The 21,330-nt window shown below is 34.5% G+C and overlaps 1 protein-coding gene across 1 annotated transcript in view; it reads right to left on the bottom strand.

Annotated features, from left to right (window-relative positions):
• Positions 1–640: 640 nt before the first annotated feature.
• LOC138712088 (sodium-coupled monocarboxylate transporter 1-like) overlaps positions 641–21,330 on the bottom strand; it is a 55,175-nt gene continuing 34,485 nt past the window's right edge. The window contains exons 10-13 of the mRNA XM_069843482.1: positions 18,497–18,680; positions 13,030–13,116; positions 10,542–10,699; positions 641–1,856 (exon numbers count right to left, since the gene is read on the bottom strand). Of these exons, the coding sequence (XP_069699583.1) occupies positions 1,619–1,856; positions 10,542–10,699; positions 13,030–13,116; positions 18,497–18,680 (667 nt within the window). The 3' untranslated portion in view covers positions 641–1,618. The remainder of the gene's footprint in view (positions 1,857–10,541; positions 10,700–13,029; positions 13,117–18,496; positions 18,681–21,330) is intronic.

Genomic DNA, 21,330 nt, shown 5'->3' with positions numbered 1-21,330 from the left:
TACATCATCTACTACTACAACTGCTACTATTATTATTATTATTATTATTATTATTATCATTAGTATTATTATTATTATTATTATTATTATTATTATTATTATTATTATTTTTATTATTATTCCTGCTGCACTTCCACTGTTGCTGCACTTCTAGTGTTGCATCTACTACTACTACTACTACTACTATTACTACTACTACTACTACTACTACTATTACTACTACTACTACTACTACTACTACTGCTGCTGCTACTACTACTACTACTACTACTGCTACTACTACTACTACTACTACTACTACTACTACTGCTACTACTTTACTAATGTAAAGTTGCCAAAATCCGTGTTAATCCTAATTCCGTGATACGTTTTTTCACTGAATGTCACGGAGTTGAGTATCTTCCTAGGAAGTTCACCGATGTCTTAAAAGTAGGGGAAAGATGCACTCTTTCGAGAAAGATGTCTGTCGCTATGGTCGAACGGCAGAGATTCTAAGCTGTCTCGACTTGAAGTACTTGAATTACTGACGAATTATATCATAAGTAGTAAATCACATAGATAATACTAGCTAATTAGGGAGACGATGGTTCGAGGACTTCCAATGAAAGAGAGAACTATAAAATTGTAAAAATGTATTTATTTCTTTAATCTGTATTGTTTACATTTAGTGCATTGCAGATTTGTAATTTCACCAGTTACACTTTACAAAATTATATTTTCTGTTCTTCATTATACAAAAAGCACTTACTTAAAAAGAAACAAAAATTACTTATAAGTGGAACAGGCGAATAGATATTAATTATGATAATGGTGATGTTGGTGGTAATATTATGATGATAATAATAATGGTGATGCCTATATTGAGGACGATACTTATGGTAATGGAGGCTATAAAATAACTGTAATACAGATCCATGGTTTTTCATAAGTAAGGTACTTTGCAAGATATTGAAATTTTAAATCAAAGTTCTTGTCAGAAACACTTGAAAACATGACTATTTTTTTTACTATGTAATTTTATGCCGCAGTTTCAACTACTAGGTTATTTAGTGTCTATGGAATTAATGATAGCGAGATGGTACTTGGTGAGATGAAGCTGAGGATTCGCCATAGATTACCTGACATTCGCCATAGGTTACCTGACATTCGCCTTACGGTTTGAGAAAAACCTCGGAAAATTCCAACCAGGTAATCAGCCCAAGCGGGAATCGAACCCACCCCCGAGCTCAACTTTCAATGAACAGACAAGCGCGCTACCGTCTGAGTTCGCCGATAGTTACTCTGTAATTTTAAAGTCAAACTTTTATAGAAACAAATTATTTCAGCGTCCAGTTTTATGCGAATTTTTATATCGATAATATTTTTATATTTAGAACATAGACTGTCGTTTAAAATACTATCGACGACATCATAACTCGCACCATTACCGCAAAAAATATTTAGTTCTCATAACATTATTCCGAGGATTTTCTATTTTTTTTCTTCATTTCGCTATAATTTAATTTATTCCTTACTTACAAATACCCTGTAGAGGAGATGGTTAGGGGATGTTAAGTAGCGCTCCAACTGGCGAATAAAAATGTTAATGGTGCAGTGAATTTGACTCGATCTCTTCCTTTCAGTACATATGCATTAATTTTGCTTCTGCCATCTCGTCCGCAGCCTTCTTGTGTTTCTTGACATATCTCCTGACAATGGGACTAAAGAAGGCCGGGTTCATTTTGTCCAGTCCTGGAGCTTCTGTCAGTAAACTCACTATGGTTCCCACTCCGACCACCACGAGAATGCCCATGAATGTGTAGTACACGAAAGACACCCTGAACAACACGAAGACTCCTTCATCTGCACCCTCCGGTCTGCGAAAAATAACAAACATGGGCTTTTTATAGCACGCGACACTCAAACTTCCAACTTACATTATTCTAAGTTCTACGATGCGGCAATATGTAACAGGTTAGTTGGGTTAAGCTAGTTAAAGGTGACAGGTTAGGTTAGGTTAGGTTAAGCTTTTGTTCTAACTTGCATGTCTTAAATGAAGTGAAATGTGCGTTTCGTGTTTATTTTTAAGATATTCACGATCTTTTTGAATAAAAATCTTCAATTATTGAGAAATCTTTTTCAACCTTTTACTGATCCATTGGTGGACCAATACTAAGTGTTCTGGTGGGGAAAAATATTTGGGGAGCAGCACAGAAATTATTTCACAAAATAAATTTACATTTGTTTAAATTATAACTTCTTCATGAATTATTTTAAACTGATTTTCTTTGATTCAGAACATTCTTAAGTATGTATTGAAGCTCAGAAAGTTAAGTAATATAGATTTTCGAATGTGATTTTTTTTTCTTTTAGCGAGGGTGAATTTTTTTCAATATATTTTATTTATTCCACAACATTTTTAGTTATGCAATTTACTAAATTATCTTTGTTTCATAACACAAAGTATTTAATTTCATTTAATTTGATATATAACACAGGCATTTAAGATACTGTTTTATGGGTATTATTATTTTTGGAAATTAAACAAATGAATAAAAATCAATATATGAGAAAACGAGAAACAAACTTTGAATAGATGAAGAACATTGCTATCTAGTGGAAGAAATAGTAACTTTATAATATGAGAAAAATTTCTTGCAAACAAATAGCGCCAAATTTAACTTATTTGTCACAGAAAAGAACTAAAAATAACAGTTGTGCATTTGCAGACAGTTACTTCTGGTTGAAGGAATGACTGATTCCGGTTAGAAAAATGCTAATAAAGGGAAATTTAATTAACCTATCATATATTATATATACATATATATATATATATATATATATATATATATATATGTGTGTGTGTGTGTGTGTGTGTGTGTGTGTGTGTGTGTGTGTGTGTGTGTGTGTGTGTGTGTGTGTGTGTGTGTGTGTGTAAAGTAGAAATAACAAGGAATCAGAAAATACCAAAATTGAAGAACCCATCATTTTGACCAAAACAATCATTTAAAGGGTCATGAATACCTTAAGTGTCCTAACTATTTATTTCACGTGTTAAATAATCACTTTTAGGTTATCTATACCGATAAATTTTTTCCAAGTTTTAGCTATTTTCTAATATGTTTTAAAGTCAACTGATGCCCTATATGAATTTTTCACATTCAAAACTACCTTCTCTCTGAAAATTAGACAGTTTTTATAATTTTTCCTTCAAAGAACCTTCAGTGTCTCGTGCTACAGGAAACCTCAAACACGCATTATGTTGCTGTACTTCTAGTCAGGTTGGCAAATATAATGGACTACTCCAATGATGTCTGTGTACGGAGCAGGCAGACTGAAGTTCATTTATATTTACACCATACAGACAGGTGCTTTATGCATAAAACTTCAAGAGGTAGGAATGTGATGAACAAAACGCAATGCTTGACTTTTCATCCGGGAAATTAAACGCAACGAACATCACTCCGCGAAAGAGATAAAGATCAGTAAAAAAGAGATAAAAAAAGATAAATGTTTCTTCTTATTAATAGAGCTCCGATTTTATTCGTCAAAACATCGGAAACAGCTATGGAGTAAAGCTGAAATTTTGAGCGAATACCCTCCCAACTAGACTATCAGAGCAGCAGTCTTGATGCTTGTTTGAGTGAAAGTCCCGGAATTTTCTCGTTTCGTTCAGTCAGAATGTACAATGTACCAGTAGCAGTGGTGGCGGTAGAGGTACTGGTGGTGATTCTTGTGGTGGTTGTTGTTGTGGTGGTTGTTGTGTTGGTGGTAGTGGTTGTTGTGGTTGTTGTGGTGGAGGTGGTGGTTGTTGTGGTGGTGGTTGTTATTGTTGTGGTGGTGGTGGTGGTGATTGTTATGGTAGTGGTGGTGGTTGTTGTAGTTATTGTTGTGGTGGTTGTTGTGGTGATTGTTGTGGTGGTGGTTGTTGTTGTGGTGGTGGTTGTTGTTGTGATGATTGTTGTGGTAGTGGTGGTGATGATGTGGTGGTGGTTGTTGTGGTGGTGGTTGTTGTGGTGGTGGTGGTTGTTGGTGGTGGTGATTGTTGTAGTGATGGTGGTGATGATTGTTGTGGTGATTGTTGTGGCGGTTGTTGTGGTGGTGACTGTTGTGGTGTTGGTGGTTGTTGTTGTGGTGGTGGTGGTTGTTGGTGGTGGTGATTGTTGTTGGTGGTGATTGTTGTAGTGATGGTGGTGATGATTGTTGTGGTGGTGGTTGTTGTGGTGGTGGTGGTTGTTGTGGTGATTGTTGTGGTGGGGGTTGCTGTGGTGGTTTTGGTTGTTGGTGGTGGTGTTTGTTGGTGGTGGTGGTTGTTCGTGGTGTTTGTTGGTGGTGGTGATTGTTGTAGTGATGGTGGTGATGATTGTTGTGGTGGTGGTTGTTGTGGTGGTGGTTGTGGTGGTGGTGGTTGTTGTGGTGGTTGTTGTGATGGTGGTTGTTGTGGTGGTGGTGTTTGTTGTTGTGGTGGTTGTTCTTGTTGTGGTGATGGTTGTCGTGGTGGTGGTTGTTATTGTGGTGGTTGTTGGTGGTGGTGATTGTTGTAGTGATGGTGGTGATTGTTGTGGTGGTGGTTGTTCTGTTGGTGGTGATTGTTTGTGTTGATGGTTGTTGTGGCTGTGGTAAATAATTTACTGAGATCGTTTACACAACATATACGCCTAATTTATAAGTAGCTCACTCCCGAAGAGTCCAAAACCTGTGTTCGGGAATATTCTTGGAAACGTAAAACTAAAATGATATACATTAAGCACATTAAGATAATATACAAATAGAAAAGGGCGTATATTACAAATCGAAATTGTATTAATATAATGTAAAAATGCAGGAATTATTCTGAAGAATCCATATTTCTGTTAGATAAAATGAAAAAATAGTTTGTACATTTCCAGTTTAAGTCCAAAATCAATCATTGATGTTAGGTAAGTATAATTATGAATAAACGAATTACATAGTATTGGGCCGAAATTAGAGCTATGCCTCAAACAAGATTCAATATTACTCTTAGGTTCAATAAGTGGAAGAAAAGGAAAATCATCTTGCAGAATAAATATAATAAATTGACAAGTACTGAGTTTTATTTTTGTGATAATGTCTGGAAAAGAGATCAGTGAACCATATTATAATGAAAACAAATACAGTAGGAGGCTACAATTCAGTAATATTATAAGAGGAACAAGTATAATCAGAAACAACACAACAGTAATAGTATAAAGGAACAAGTGTAATCAGAAACAACAACACCGGAACATTATAATTGAAAGAACTATAATCAGAAACAATAGCACAGTAATATTAAAATTGGAACAAGTACAACATAGATATGACTGAGAAAATAACACAACAAAATGCAAGACAACAGTTACACGATAATGGGAACAACTACATCATATTTTACTGGAAAAAACCACATCAATATACAACGGCAGAGAAAAGTACGATACCAGTATTATAATGGGAACAGGTACAACACTGATATGTGAATGAATATAGGGTAAACTAGGTAGTTATTGACCAGTATACGGTGATTGACCGGTTCCTTTTTTCAAGTATATTGTGAATAAACCACGATCGTGATTTCACTTTTTGCTGCATATACCTCTAGTTACAACCCTTATTTGTGGTTAGTTGTCGCTGTTCATCCCACTGAGTTAGTGTCTGTTGTCTGAGAGGACTGAAATCGATTGGAAATGCAACTGAACTTAAACAAGTGTAAGTAACTAGAGAAATTGCTAAGAATAATGCACGCAATAATTTATTTATTCTGCAAAGGATACATAAATTCCGGTGCTCGTTTTTACACTCACAGTGTGAGAAAAGGTATAAGGTTTCCGTCCACAGAATATTATTTTGTAAAAGTTTTTATATGACATAAAAATGCCCCGTGGTCAATCACTATAAAGTGTAAGGTAAAGGCTCCGATTATGAGACCTCTCCTAATATGAGACCCTTCATTTTCTCGTCCAGTATGTGATGTACTCTGGTGGAATTTGATGAAAATAGGTGTTCTCTATGCGAATGAGTATCTGTGAAATCGCCATTAAGTTCTGGACTGCTGACACGTGTTGAGTGAAGTTATTGCAATATAGCTAGTGCAAAATTTTTCAGAAGAATCATTTAGCAAGTAATTATTTCAAGAAAAGGTATGTTTATTTCTTAATTCTTGCATGGTATTTTATTTATATAAGAATACTCTACAAACTAGTCAGTGAAAAAAAATATTCTACCATATTCGTTATCCCCAGAGGACTATTTAGTAATGTCTGCTAGGTTCTCCTATTATGAGATACCAGGGGTCCCCAAATATGAGACCTGTCTCATATTAGGAGACCTTTGTGCAATTTTTGCAGGCCAACTTGTGTCTTTAAAATGCTTTTGAAACATTAATAAAATTATTGCAAATTTAATTAGCATTGCGTTTGTTGCTAAAAATAGAGTATTTTTTTAAATAAAATAATGGAGTTTAATAAATATTAAACAGTTATAACAATTAAATGTAAGTTAATTGCATTTTTAATCAAACTGTTAAAATTGGTAAATATATTTACTTATTGTTTGCTGAAATAATAAGTTAGAATTAATCCCATTACCAAATTTACGGAGTTACTAAATATTAATATAAATTTAACACCAATCAATTAAAATGATGATAATTCAAAAATAATTATTATATTAATTTTAGTTTCAAATGAATAATATAAAATACATTAATGCTCATAAAAATGTAAATAACGTTGTTGAAATTCCAAACTCATAGTTTTAATATTATTTAACAAGGTATTTTTAATTATAAATATTAATAATTTAATTTTAATTCAACATATTTAATATTTATTTTAGATGCAGAATGAATGTAACTCTTAAGAGAAGGGAAACGTGGGATAAGGAAAAAATGACCCGTGCAGCGAAATGTGTACGAGCTGGAGAACTGGGGTACAAACTGGCAATTAGACAATTTGGTGTCCCTAAGGGCACGCTTGAAAGATATGTTAGAGCTAAGAATAAACCTATTGACGATTTGGTCAATGTCTCATTGGGCCGCAAACCGGTATTAGGAGAAACATTAGAAAGAGAACTTTATTTATATTGTTTGGAGATGGACAACAGATTTTATGGGTTAAGGAGAACAGATGTAAAAATAATGGAATTCCAGCTGGCTATTAGAAATGGAATTAAGCATCCTTTTTCTGAGAAAACAGGATCAGCAGGGAAAAAGTGGCTAGCAGGTTTTCTGAGGCGTCACCCGCAATTGTGTGTTCGGGTCCCGCAAGGAATTTCCCAAGCCCGAGTGAAGGGTTTCAACCCTGAGAGCGTAGCTACATTCTTTAATTTGTACGAGGCTGAATTTCTCAAAATTAGTGGTCAGCCGCATCGTCTATTCAACGTAGATGAAACTGACATTACCGTTGTCCAACACAAAACAGAAAAAGTTTTGTCACTGAAAGGTAAGAAGCAGAAAGCGACGTTGACTTCTGGTGAAAGAGGAGCACTGACAACGATCGAATGCAGTGGGAACCTATGTGCCTCCGCTTATTGTATGGCCTAGGAAGAATATGAAAATGGAATTAATGGACGGTGCATCAGCTGGGGCCATTTGGGGTTGCCATTCTAGCGGGTGGATACAGGCAGATTTGTTTACAATGTGGTTTGATCATTTCATTAACTTCACTAAACCAACTGCTGAAGATCCTGTCCTCCTTGTGCTTGATGGACATTATTCCCATACGAGGAACATTGATTTGATCAACAAGGCTAGGGAAAATCACATAATCATAATTTGCTTGCCACCGCATAGTTCCCACCGAATGCAATCCCTCAATGCTTGCTTTATGAAGCCTCTGAAGACCTACTGTGCAGCAGAAATTGAAACTTGGTTGCGAAATCACCCTCACAGAGGTGTCACTCCATTTGTGGTCGCAGGACTATTTTGTACAGCCTACAACAGAGCTGCAACCATGGAAACATCTGTTAATGCTTTCAGAAAACAGGTCTCTATCCTTTAAATAAAAACATTTTTAGAGATCAGGATTTCCCTGCCCATAGACATGAACCACTTCAAGAAGAAAATGGCACTACACCACCTGATACAGATGATGCTGTAGAATCTACAGAGTGTCCTCAAGCTGGGGTGTCTCCGTCTGACATCAGACCTCTACCACGTATCCAACCAGCAGCATCATCAAGTAGAAGAGGTTCTGCAAGTGTGGTTACCTCCTCTCCATACAAAGCTTCTCTGCTCGAAAGTCAGGCAAAGATCAGAGGAAAGAAGAAATCAGGAGATGGAGCTGTAAATGGAAAGGGAAACGGTGCGGCCAGGAGATCGTTCATTGGAAAGAAAAAGAAGGCGACGAGACCAGACCAAGAAGAAACCAGCGAAGAAGAATTTGACCCAAAATACTCAGACTCTTCTGATGGTGAAGACAACGACGCAGAGTGTTTATTTTGTGGCAGTATGTTTTCAGCTGATGTGCATGGGGAACAGTGGGTACAGTGCACTGTGTGTTATCGCTGGGCTCACGAGTACTGTGGAGCTAGTGACAAAACATTTGTGTGTCCTCGGTGCGTAAAGAAGACGAAAAATTGAAGGGTCTCATATTAGGAGCAGCACTTTAGAATATTAAGATTTGCAATGTTCAACTTCTTTTCAAATAACTTTCAAAATTAATTTTTTGTGTTATTTTGAACTGAAATATATAAAAGATTAATAACTTATTGTTTGTAAAGACATTTCAGTTATTATTTTGAACTCTTAGTTCCGTAGATATCAGAGTTTAATAAAATGGGTCTCATATTTGGAACCTTTACCTTATGTCCGCAAACTACAGTGATTGGTCGTTCATAAATTATTTGTTAGAATAATGACCAATGTGCTTCAATTCTATATATGTTATCGGTTAAATGATGGGGATTTTTACAAGACTGATACTATATTATAATTCCTAAGCCAGGTAAAGTGCATTATACAGGGGAAGCTTTACGAAACGCTACAGAACCTGTCCGCAGTGGATTTGATTTAAATGAAGCTGCCAAGAAGTTTGGTGTCCTAAAAGCAACCTTAGCGTCCAGAAACAAATATCCCGTTGAAGGAAAAGTGTTCTTTGGTCCTCGTCCAGTGCTGGGTGAAGCCATTTGTAATAACATCAGAGAAATGACACACACTTGCTTCTGATAAGGCACAAAAGAGAAAAATGGAAGAAGAGGCAAGAGAAGAAAGGAAGCGAATAAGAAATGAAAGAAAAGGCAGCGAGAAGAGTTCTTTTCTTATTTTTTTTTAACTTGGTTATTTAACGACACTGTATCAACTACGAGGTTATTTAGCGTCGATGGGATTGATGATAGGGAGATGGTATTTGGCGAGATGAGGCCGAGGATTCGTCATAGATTACCTGAAATTTGCCTTACGGTTGGGCAAAACCTCGGAAAAACCCAACCAGGTAATCAGCCCAAGCGGGAATTGAACCAGCGCCCGAACGAAACTTCGGATCGGCAGGCAAACACCTTTGCCGACAGAGCTACGCCGGTGGCGAATAGTTCTTAATGAAAAAGATCAGAAGAAGAGAAACGAAACAGACAAGAAAAAAGTGAAAATTGTGAAAATGTGTTGTTCAATCACTAATAAATGAGTATTCAATAACTGTGCAGTAGACGGTCAATCACTAATAAGCGTGTGGTCAATAACTGTGCAGTAGACGGTCAATCACTTATAAGCAGGGAACGGATTTATATGGACTAAAAATATATGAAATATGTAAATATATATGTAGTTATTTTTACCAAAATATGGAATTAAATATGGATTTTTACCAAAATATGGAATTAAATATGGACTTAAAATTATAAAAAAATGACTATGTACGTTAAATATTGGTACATTTTAATCAAACTAAACAAAAAATATAATGGACGTACCTTATCTTCCAATGTAGTTTCAACAAAACACAATTTTTATTGTCTGTTACCATAACAATAGGTTACAAACATTTCTTTCAAGTGCTGAAAAGTGAATCTTCTTCTATTGTCTCTGAGGATAGATTTATACTGACTAAAAGAGCGTTCGACGTCACAAGAAGTAACTGGTACATAATTCAATTTCACAATGTCTGCTGGGGATAAGTCCAAGTTAATCTTCACTGTTGATTCACCACTCATCACAGCAACAACCTTTTGTAGTAAAAGTGGACTTGTTGTGTTTATTTAATTTATCTTTGCATTAAAATTTTATTTTTTCTTTTGTTTATTGATTTTGATTTGTTTCTGAATCTTCACTTGACCCAATGCCTTTAAAATTCTCTCAATAAGTTACCACTGTTTTCCGCTATTTCATTGTTTTATTATTCATTAGCTTAAGTGGTCAATCACTATACAGTTTACCCTGTCTGCAGCACAGGAATATTTGAATGGAAATATCGTCAACATAGTAATTTCATAAAGGCAAAATCACAACAATATAATGTAAAATCTAGAGCACAGTGGGTCTAATTTTAATAATGGACGGAAAGAAAAAAATGTACTTACAACAACAATGAAATAATACTGTATTTATTTGCATACATTCATTGACGTACCTTGGCGGTGGCTCTGGTATTGTGACGTTGAAATCACAGCCTTCTACTGAAGTTGGTAATACTGGCATTTGGATTCTCCCATCCGACATTGCCCACTGGGATCCGACAACAATCCAGCTCATGTAAAGCAGACTGCAGATGCTTCCTGCTAGCGCTCCCTTAAGACAAACAATCCAAGAGTCAAAAAAATTTCATTTTCGAAACAATAACAGAAACATGTGCACATAAAACATTTTAATGCCACACTACCAATATGGACAATACGAGCAAATATAACTTTCATAAATTAATAAATTTTAGTATTCGTTATTGTAATTCGCGAATATTTCATTTCTATTCCTTATTTTCAGGATTACTGTTACAAGAATAAATAGTATTTTTTTTCTCTTGTACGGAGTAGGGATGCGAAGGCTTACACTGCAGCCTGAGGCTTATTGTGCTTACTAATCTTATTCTGTGAATGATTGGGTAGCCGAAAGACCGCGCTCTTGTACAAGTACAGCACGCCGCATCATGAACTTAACCTGGGCTACAGTATGTGAATTGATGATGGCGAAATGAGTCCGAGGTCCAACTTCAAAAGTTAGCCAGCAATTCTGCCTCTATTGGTTAAGAGAAAGCCCCGGGGCTAGTGAGGAAAGCAACATAGGGACATACTGATAAAAATGTTCAAAAGAATCCAAAGTAAATATAAGATATTTTGCCATCTCAAATTCGATGTGCTAGTACCGGATGCCTTTTCCGTGTTGGAGGCTCATTTATATATTTTGCTCTAAAATTACGCTTGATAACCGTGACACACTAATTTATCTAGTCCAACACGCATGATACCTTCTCCTCCAGTCATCTTCGTTTACTGAGCTCGGTCAAGGTCACAATCTTGCGCATGCGCTTGAGCGAATTATGGATGAAGCTTTGAGAGGGTCTCTCTTCGTTACAGTGAAATGGAAGTTTGTGTAACAAAAATAAGTTGAGAAAATGAAACGGATGAATATAAATGTGGTTGTTTCCGGTTACATTGTAGTATTTTAATAGATGCCAATAAAAATCTATTCTTCAGTCTATAGAATTTGGTTATGATGGAACGTTGGACGGATGAACAACGTGCGTTTGCTGGTCTGCTTGAAAGAGAAGCATATAGGTACACAAACTGCAGTACGCACGCCTGTAAACATTATCTCGACAAAAGCTATTAAGTTGCTTATCTCTAAACATTCTGCCCGTCTTCATGCTAGTCGAATACCATTGTCCGAAGGATTCTTCATAAGAGTTTAAACATGCCTCCATGCATTAGAGGAAGCCGATTAAGTCAATTGTATGACTTTTTGTGGTAAGCTCTTGGATATTAAAAATGTTAAGGACGCCATTCACAGTATGAGTGATGAATAGGGCTAGGATTCTGATAACATATAAATCATTAAAAAAATGTGCTAAAACAATGCATTTATAACCTAAAAATACAAAAAAAAAAGACCTAAAATTGATCTTACATAATTGGCTTAGTAGGAAAAGAGGTTTTGTACTACTTAATATTTAGACTAGTAATTAAATTAAATTCTAATACTAACATTTAAGTTTACTTAATTTTACACAATTTTTCTAAGTAGTACAAAATAATAATTATTTTACCTAATGTAGTTTCCATGTAATCCACCACAAGGCCACTCTTATCCCGAACTAACAGGTACAGAGGAGTCTTTATTGAAGGGGTGGCTGGATAGACTCATTACATGGGGTGTACTACGTTAAAATGACAACATTTTTGTGTAGAAAAACGATTAAAATATTATACAAAATAATGGGTATTAATGCACAAAATATGTAGAGAAAATGTCAAAGGAAATAAACATTATTTTACTTTAATAATGGGGATTTATGGCCAAAATTAAATGAAAATGCCTAAAAAATGACCGAATAAAACAAAAAAATGCTCTTATGAGTTGAAACAGGCACAAAATGCAAAAAATGCCTTAACAAATGTGTCTTCAAACACTCAGTTTATCACATAACATATAAATACTAAAGCAGCTATGTTTCTGACTTAATAGAAAAAAGATGCAATTTCATCAAAATCCTAGTCATAGTGATGAAGCACACTTCTACCTGCCTGGATATGTTGATAAACATAATTTTCTGTGCAGAAGAACAACCGATTCACCTTAAATGCAATAGAAATTACTGCATAGTGCCAAAGTCACATTATGGTGTGCAATAGCCAACGCTGTAGAAATGCAATGTGCTCCATTAGACATTTGAATAAAATTGCATGTTAGGAAGTAACTGCTTGTTCTCATTCACACATCTTGATCATATCTGTCACATCTTGTTCATTCTGGACGGCATTTCGCGGACTCTATGTATTCATTTGAAATTCGTAATTATACCTATCATGTAATTTAAAATGTGTTCTTACTTCTGATTTCATATTCAATTCTATATACAACATTTTAACACTTATTTTGTGTTAGAAATTTCTAAAACTACTTACTTTAGAGTTTCCTCTAGGGATAAATATCCCGAAAGTAAACAGACCCAGCATGGCACCAGTTGTCACACCCCCAACCACGAAGGTCAGCTGTGAAAATTCACAAAATACAGTTTTGGTTATATATTTCAATAATAATTCTATTAAAACCCTAGAGCTTCATAATGATATTTTTGGAGTGCATAGCTTCCCGTTGTGTCAATATTTGCTGTGAATGTGCCATATGATTGTAGTTCAGCCAATATCTGACCAATTTGAATTTATTTGGTTAGTTTTTCAATGCAAACTTGCAAATATAAATAATATATAAACCGTGAATAGCAATGACATTATATAAAGTTGTAACATTTGACATATACTTACGGAAAAAGATACTTAAAGGTAAGAACCAGAAATATCCTATCTAAAATTGATCTACATTCTATAGAAGTGCCCTTTCTTTAAAAACTGTCCAGATATAATTTTGTTATTTTATTACTTATTATTGATAGACGTAAGCTTTTTATAACTAGGCCTACATTCGTCAACAGTATTCTGCTCAAGGGTACATCTTTTTCTGCAAACACAGTATTATCCAATTTTCCATATTTTCATACAATAGCCTTAGTTTTATGGGAAGCGTATTATTAGTACCTGCTTTTAATATTAGTGTCAAAAATAAACAAATAAGATCTTTTCAAAAAGATTATAAACGACGCAAGACCTACTCTTCAGGGACACGGAATTGCCTATATTGACAATGTAAATATGTCTTACAAAAGGAACTTTTTCACAAAAACTATTGAAGCTAGACTGATAATTTTTTACAGCTCATGTACACCACGAATTGATTTCATGCTGAGACAGTACCGCATTTCGCATAACTATGGTCCTGGAACTCAACTATGGTCCATTCAAATTTTGTACTCCATAACGTAATACTTCGTTTGTCTATATTTTTGCTGTACTGTAGTTTGAAGTCAAGTCACTGCAGCAATCTACGAACGGTCTATGTTACTTCTACAAAGTTCTTTAAATAGTTGTATCGTGGACCATAGTTGTGTTCGAGGTCAATAGTGAAGGGAAATGACGGTAGTTTTCTTTAATTTATTTATTTATTGAGAAGTAATTTTCCCCCATATTTATATTTATCTCAACGATTTTCAGTACAATACCACCTGTAACATCTCCAAAATTTAACAAATTTCAAAATAATTGTTTTAGTACATGTAAACGTCCAAGTAAACAAATGCCTGAAAATTTAAGCTTTGTGGATTAAATAGAAAATGAGGAAAAACTTGTTTTTATGAAAAAAACGAAACTTGTGTAAAATTTAAAATAACACATGTAGTACATATACTACGGTTTCTTCTTAGAAAAACGGAAAGATAACATGGATATAATTTTAGCATAAGCATATTATGTTTGCGATGCATTATTTTAAAGAGGAAAAATCAATTAATAGCCTATATTGAAAAAATAAAAATTAAATATGTTCATCCAAAATGTAATTCCATTTTCCCTTTGCAACGGATACATCAAATTTCTCAATTATTAATTTATACCAATTTAATTAATAATTACTTTTAAGCAACATGTACATGAATATTTCAATTTGTACAGATCCAGAAACAAAATTTGAGCCACCTGAATTTTATTTCTGCGTCTGTACAATTTATTATTTATCAACGATCAAGATAAAATCACTTTTGACACGTTTATAAATTATATACTATTTTCAAGACAGCCATTGCAGAATGCTGGGCGAGCGTTAACATTGCTGTTAAGTGTTGTATTTTCCGAGGTTTTCCCTAACCGCAGGAAGAATGTCAGGTAACCTGAGGTGAATCTTTGGCCTCGTCTCGCCGAATACCATCTCGCTACCACCAGTTTCATCGATGTTAAATAATCTGTTAGCTGATACAGCATCGTGAAATAAGAGAAAAAATAACAAAAAATACGTAATGGATACCAGAGGTATTTCCTTTTGTGGTACAAATGGCAGGCACATAGAACAGATATCCTTACTGCTATTAATGCCATTATCTTACGCTACCTTGTAGGTCTCCATAACCTGTAGTAGCGATATATTTACTTTTTACAATGCTGAAGGTAGGCGAGACATCGTTTGTCAAATATTAAAAAAAACAACTAGTTATATGCTGTTAGATCAGAAAGAGACTTTCAATATTTCACCGTGTCCTGAAACTTAAGATGGGAAATATGACAAGACGTATTGCCTACCTTGTTGTGCTTCTTATATTGTCTGGTTTCTCCAAAGAGAAGTAGAAATTATTTTATACAATTTTTAATAGATTTCAGGAACGGACTGGGCTATGTGATTACACCAATCCTATCCTTCTATCGGCGCAGGACAATTTTCCATGCAATTCGTCACTCTATTAAGTACTGTATGTACATATAAATCAGGTTAGATCTCAAGCATGATGATATAGATTTGTAAATATCCTTTCAAAAGTTCCCGCCTCGTAGATGCGTTATCTAAGGCATTATGCTTTGGATTACGTGACGGAATGAGAGCTAGTTCGAATAAAATGTAATAATGTGTCATATAAAATGTGTGTCATATTGGTAATACTGTTTATATTTTCAATAATTCCAACGGTACCTATCTAACACACAAAATTTAGATTTGTATTTGCTGTTAACTGTTAGGCGACATCAATAGAAAGTAATGCGTTTTCTTATTTCATTTGAAATCACATTTTTCATGTTTAACAGCGTGTTTAGAAGATAGCATTTAATCATAAATCCCTTTACTTATAGATGATTATTTGCGTCTTGCAGTAAACCTTGCTGATGATTACACATTACTGCCAATAAGTAGACTATGTATATTTATATACATCTTTTTTGTTTGTTTAACTGCCACCGTGTGAAAACTCATTGGTAGTAATATTCATTCAATTCTAATAAACGATTTTTGATGACTTAAAAGACGGAGGGGACTTCAATATTATTTTTCCTAATAATGCAATTTTAATACGTATACAGAGTGTTTCATAATCGCTATAGTACAGGACGAGACAGACGATATCAGGGGACTGCTGTTTCGTCCTGTACTGCTCAATGACTGAATCTCAACTGATGTGACAGCCGACTCCGTAGAACTAATTGTAAACAGAAGACACACGATATCAGGGGGCTGCAGAAGTCGCCCTCAGCCCATTTTGTTTGCGTACCGTGAAGCGGGAGATTTTAAATCAAATCGATCTTCAAACTTATTTTGCATCGAAACGATACATTTTCGGACATGGGGCCCTAATTAAAACTGTATCTACTTAGTCCTCTCTACATCCCCTAGAAGTTTGTAACAGGAATTCTGAAACATCCTGTATAGTACATTTTCAGCAAAGATTTTACCAAAATATTTGAAGTTATGTGACCTCACCGACTTAGTTAATTACCCTCACGAAAACCAAGGAATTACAGTAAATAATGCAGCACAGTTTCACAAAAGGGTATAAAATCTATGAATTGAAGACCTACAGATGGCTGCTAATTGGATATTCAGAATTAATATACTGCCTGTATTAATATTGATTTATGAAATCGTACCAACTCAATGGAATTCAATGACCCTCCATTCATAAAGTCGTTGCAAGATAAAAGTCCCACAAGTTGACAATATATCATTCATGTAACTTACATTTCAATTAATTAATATAATTAATCAGATATTAATAATTCCTCTCCTTTGAAATGAAATCAGCACGGTGTCATCAAATATAGCATAATGAGTGTGATTTGGGATACTGTGAAGAACTATGAAGTTTTTTGCTTTGAACTCAATAAATTACAATGAAATCCTTGAAGTTTAAATTAGCATGCTAATATAAATTCATACTTTGAAACGTATTGTGGTAAATAATCAAATACTTGAACAGATAACACATTTCAAATACCTTGGATGTTTCAAACATTGTATAAATAAAGAGGGAACATGTATAATTAGCCTGCCTGGAGAGAAATAAAAAAATAGGTTGCAGCCGCCAAATTACTCTTCAAGGAACGACCACTCATGTAAATTGAGGGAAAGAAGACAGAGGACGGACACTGGAAAGTTTTCTTTTCTCAATCGTACTATCAGGGACTTGAATGCTTTACCTGCAGACTTACTAAAGGCTTTACCAATAACCAAAAATGTATTTAAAAATAGGCTTAAGGACTTTACTAATAGACGGTAGTATATTATGCACGCTATTTAAAGGGTGTAATTGATATCTTGTTATTTGAATTGTTCTATCAGTGAGGAAGTGTGTTGCGTCAGTGAAGTGTGTAGTGTCAGTGAAGTCTATTGTGTAAGTGAAGCGTGTTGGTGTCAGTGAAGTGGCTGTGCAAAGTATTTGAACAGTGAAATGGTTAGAAGTGTTAGTGAAATCAGGTAGAATCAGTGCAGTGAGTGAGTTGACAGCGAAATAAGTGTAGTGCCGAAAGGTACTTGTGCAGGTATGAACCTGTCACACTCGTTGGTCTTAGTTCGAACTTAGGTTTAAGATACAAGTTAGATTTACTTTAAATGTTGTTTTAAGTGACCATGCTTAATTTAATTTAGGATGCTCCTTGTTATTATTATTATTAATATTATTATTATTATTATTATTATTATTAATTATTGCTTTTTATTAGTTGTGTTTATTATTAATTATCATTATTGAGTGTAATTAGTTACCATATACATACATACATAATACAGAAAACTACTAAGTTCCAAAAAATTGTGTGACAAACAAATGATGTGAAGGAATAAAACAAGAAGGGAAGCGAAATGTAATTTTTATATGGTCATGGAAATACCAGTTCTAGAATGTGAGAATGAAAATTGAATAAAAATAAAACATTTATAAAAAAACAAGCAGCAGCAAAAAGAATTTATTGAAGAGAATAGAAGTCTGGCCAAAATTAGACAGGACCAAGAATGAAGATATTGGAAAAGAACTTATCGGTATATTCATTAAATGAGCAACACGAAGAGTACAAAAGCAGTATTTGGAGATCGCATTAACATCATATGGATTAGAGACGGGGAACTCGTATTGTAAACAGAGTAGTCAGCATGTGTATCTGTATACAACAGCAACTAAGGTAGCAGAAGATGTTAAGCTCTCTGAGAGAGGTTGTTCCCTGTCGCTGATATGAAGGACGATGTTACCTAAGTTTGCTCATAAATATAAACCTCGTGGCAGACGTGACAAGGATAGACCAAGGAAAAGATGGAGTGACCTGTGGCGTCGAAACAGGTAGCATTGCCTACTCTATTCAGTGACGACGACGAATTCTATACTTTTCAGCTTCCCTAAGGGTTTATCCAATTATCCCTGCATGAGGTCTTGTAGTCACTTTTAATGCTTGATAATACTTCAAAATCGTTTAAATTTTTCTTTTCTTCAGAACAATTTTTTTTTTCTGTCTTACACACCCAAGTCTCATCTTCACAGCGATATCCAGTATAATAACTACGTTACGGTACCTGCAGAATGCTGCCTAGTTTGTCGACCAGTAACACAACGCAGAGGCAGGCTCCTCCGATGCCTATGACGACACACTTGATGATCTTGTTGGTAGTGGCATCGGAGAGGTTGGTCTTGAAACATGGCTTCACGAAGTCCTCGAAGAGTGTAGCCCCCAGTGAGTTAAGACTGCTTGACATAGTGCTAGGTGCACAGAAGTTTTGAAATTCAACACACAGCTTGTGAATACTTCAAGAATAGACCATAAATAGAGACAGAATATTCATTATACAGGTGTTTTGCAGATGGGTGAGATAGAAAGAAGGAGAAATTAATGATCGATACAGAACGTGAATGTCGGTATAAATAACAGATGGCTAGACACTTGAATGAATATTTATGCTCTACGAATGGATTTTCACCCTGTAACTGTTACAGGGCAGGTGAGGTTTGGTTCTATTGCACGACACAACTTTGCTTGACGACTCGTTTACTAGACACTAATAACTGTCAGACATCACAGTTGCTCGACAACAGAATTTCCCGATAAAGGCTGGTTCATAATAATCCGGAAATAGAAACGATAACGAGAACGGAAATATTGTTAAAATAAATGTATTTAAATGTGAGCATTCACAATTAATTTTCACGTTCCCGTTCCCGGATTCCGGAAAGCTTCTCGTTAATTGTGAATGCTCACATTTAAATACATTTATTTTAATAACATTTCCGTTCTCGTTGTCGTTTCCGTTCCCGGTTTATTGTGTACCAGCCTACGCCTTAAACCCGACAATAATGAACTTCAGGTACGTTGTGTATTATAGCTAGGGAGCGGATTTTTATGTGCTAAAAACTTAAATACATTTATTTTTTATGTGCTAAAAAGTACGAAAATATTTACTAAAAATAAAATATATATATATATATATATATATATTTTTTTTTAAATATGACAAAAATACCTTACATAGCTTGAAAAAAAAATTGTTACTAGGTACTCACCAATCACACTTGAGTATCAGTTGCTAGTAGTTGTCCGAGAATTGCAGTGAACAACAAAGGTCTTTTTCAAATTCTCCATCAAAAATGTATGCCCATTATCTCTGAACGACTTATACTGTGAAAACGATCTTTCCACATCACAGGACGTCAGACGTGCATATTTAAAGAGACGAATGTCACAAACACCTACACAGTCAATTTCACCTGGCACACCCTGCAATACTTGAGCAACTTTACACATTTTTTTATATCCACTGTTTTGCCGTGAATGCACACGTGAAGCAGCGGCAATGTGCTTGTTTCCAGACAAATATTCGGCTACCTGAGAGCTCTGATCTGCACTTACTGATTTATCTCATGGTTGGCAAAATAACACTTTTCCGTCGGTAGTAAAAATGTTTTTAAATTCATCTATATATTGCTGTAGACGCGATCTTAAACTCGATTTGATTTTAGACATCTTAAGAGGCTGAAATACACACGTCTTAACGTAAAAGAAATGTTTCTAGCTACTGACTGACAATGTCGGAGAAAAGCTTCTTATAGCGACGCCACCACGTCTACACTACGCAGTTTATGCGTATGGTCCGATAACGGGGAATCACAACAAGACGTATTTTCTCACTTCATATGCATGAACGAGAGGCGAGAGATTTGTTTAAATTAAATAATGTTTATACCCGAGCTCTTATCCGTTGTGTTTCACAAACAAAGCGCGGAATGAAATCATCTTCAGCAACAATAAACATTCCTAATTATGTATTGCAAAATCTCTCCATCTTGTCCATTTTAATTTATTCTCATATAATAACACTGATATGCTACCTAGCAGTTCTCAGAACGGATACACCACACAGCCCATAGAAACACGAAGCAACCAAGAATTCTTAAAAAGATAACGTATTTCTGAGTGATATAATTAATTGATTTACTTTTAAAATATTTAAAAGTTCTTGTAAAAAAATTATTTAAGTAAAAAAATCCAAGATTTATGTGTTTATAATAGATTTCCTGAAAATATGTATATACATAAATTTTATGTGAAAATATGTTTTTTTTTTTTTGTGAAATAAAATTCGAGTTTTGAAGTTGAAACTTGACATTCGGAATTTTTAACTTTGTTAATTGTGTTTTATCACAAGCAAGAAAAATATTTAATTACATAGGAATCCGCTCCTTAATTATAACTTGCAAAGTAACTGATATATGATTATTATTATTATTACTATTATTATTACTATTATTATTATTATTATTATTATTATTATTATTATTATTATTATTATTATTATTATTACACTACACGTTATCAAAACTTGAAAATCAAAATGTTAAAAGAAATTTACAACTAACAATTCACAGAAATAATATAAAATTACTTATATTCATATTCTACCATCACAGTGGTATGAAATGAACATCTGAATATTTTTCCAGAAAATCCGGACATTATTAGTCTTTTATAGGCCTATTATTGATGTGGCAGGAAATCCTGCCACTGGGAAATAAAGACATCAAAAATATACTTATTGAGTTATCATATTCAAAACCTCGTAATATGTTTGCAAATCATACATGTTATGAACTTTTCACTTCTTTCACATAATTTATACAGCGCACAAAGTCTACAGATGTTGAAATAACTGTTTACATAGGAAAAATATATTTAAAAAAACAATACATTTTACAATGTGCTGCTCAATTTTCAGTGTGATAGATTTTCTGACATTCTGGATGCAATGGTACACTACATTTTCCACATACGAATGTTGTACGACGTCCACACTGCTTGCATCGTGCATTAGAATGTTCACTATGGATGATCCAGTGATCAATCCTGTCGAAACGAATA

Source organism: Periplaneta americana, chromosome 13, assembly GCF_040183065.1.
Source record: "Periplaneta americana isolate PAMFEO1 chromosome 13, P.americana_PAMFEO1_priV1, whole genome shotgun sequence".
In the NCBI taxonomy this organism is placed as follows: Eukaryota; Metazoa; Arthropoda; class Insecta; order Blattodea; family Blattidae; genus Periplaneta; species Periplaneta americana.
This window is presented reverse-complemented; position numbering and strand designations above follow the sequence as displayed.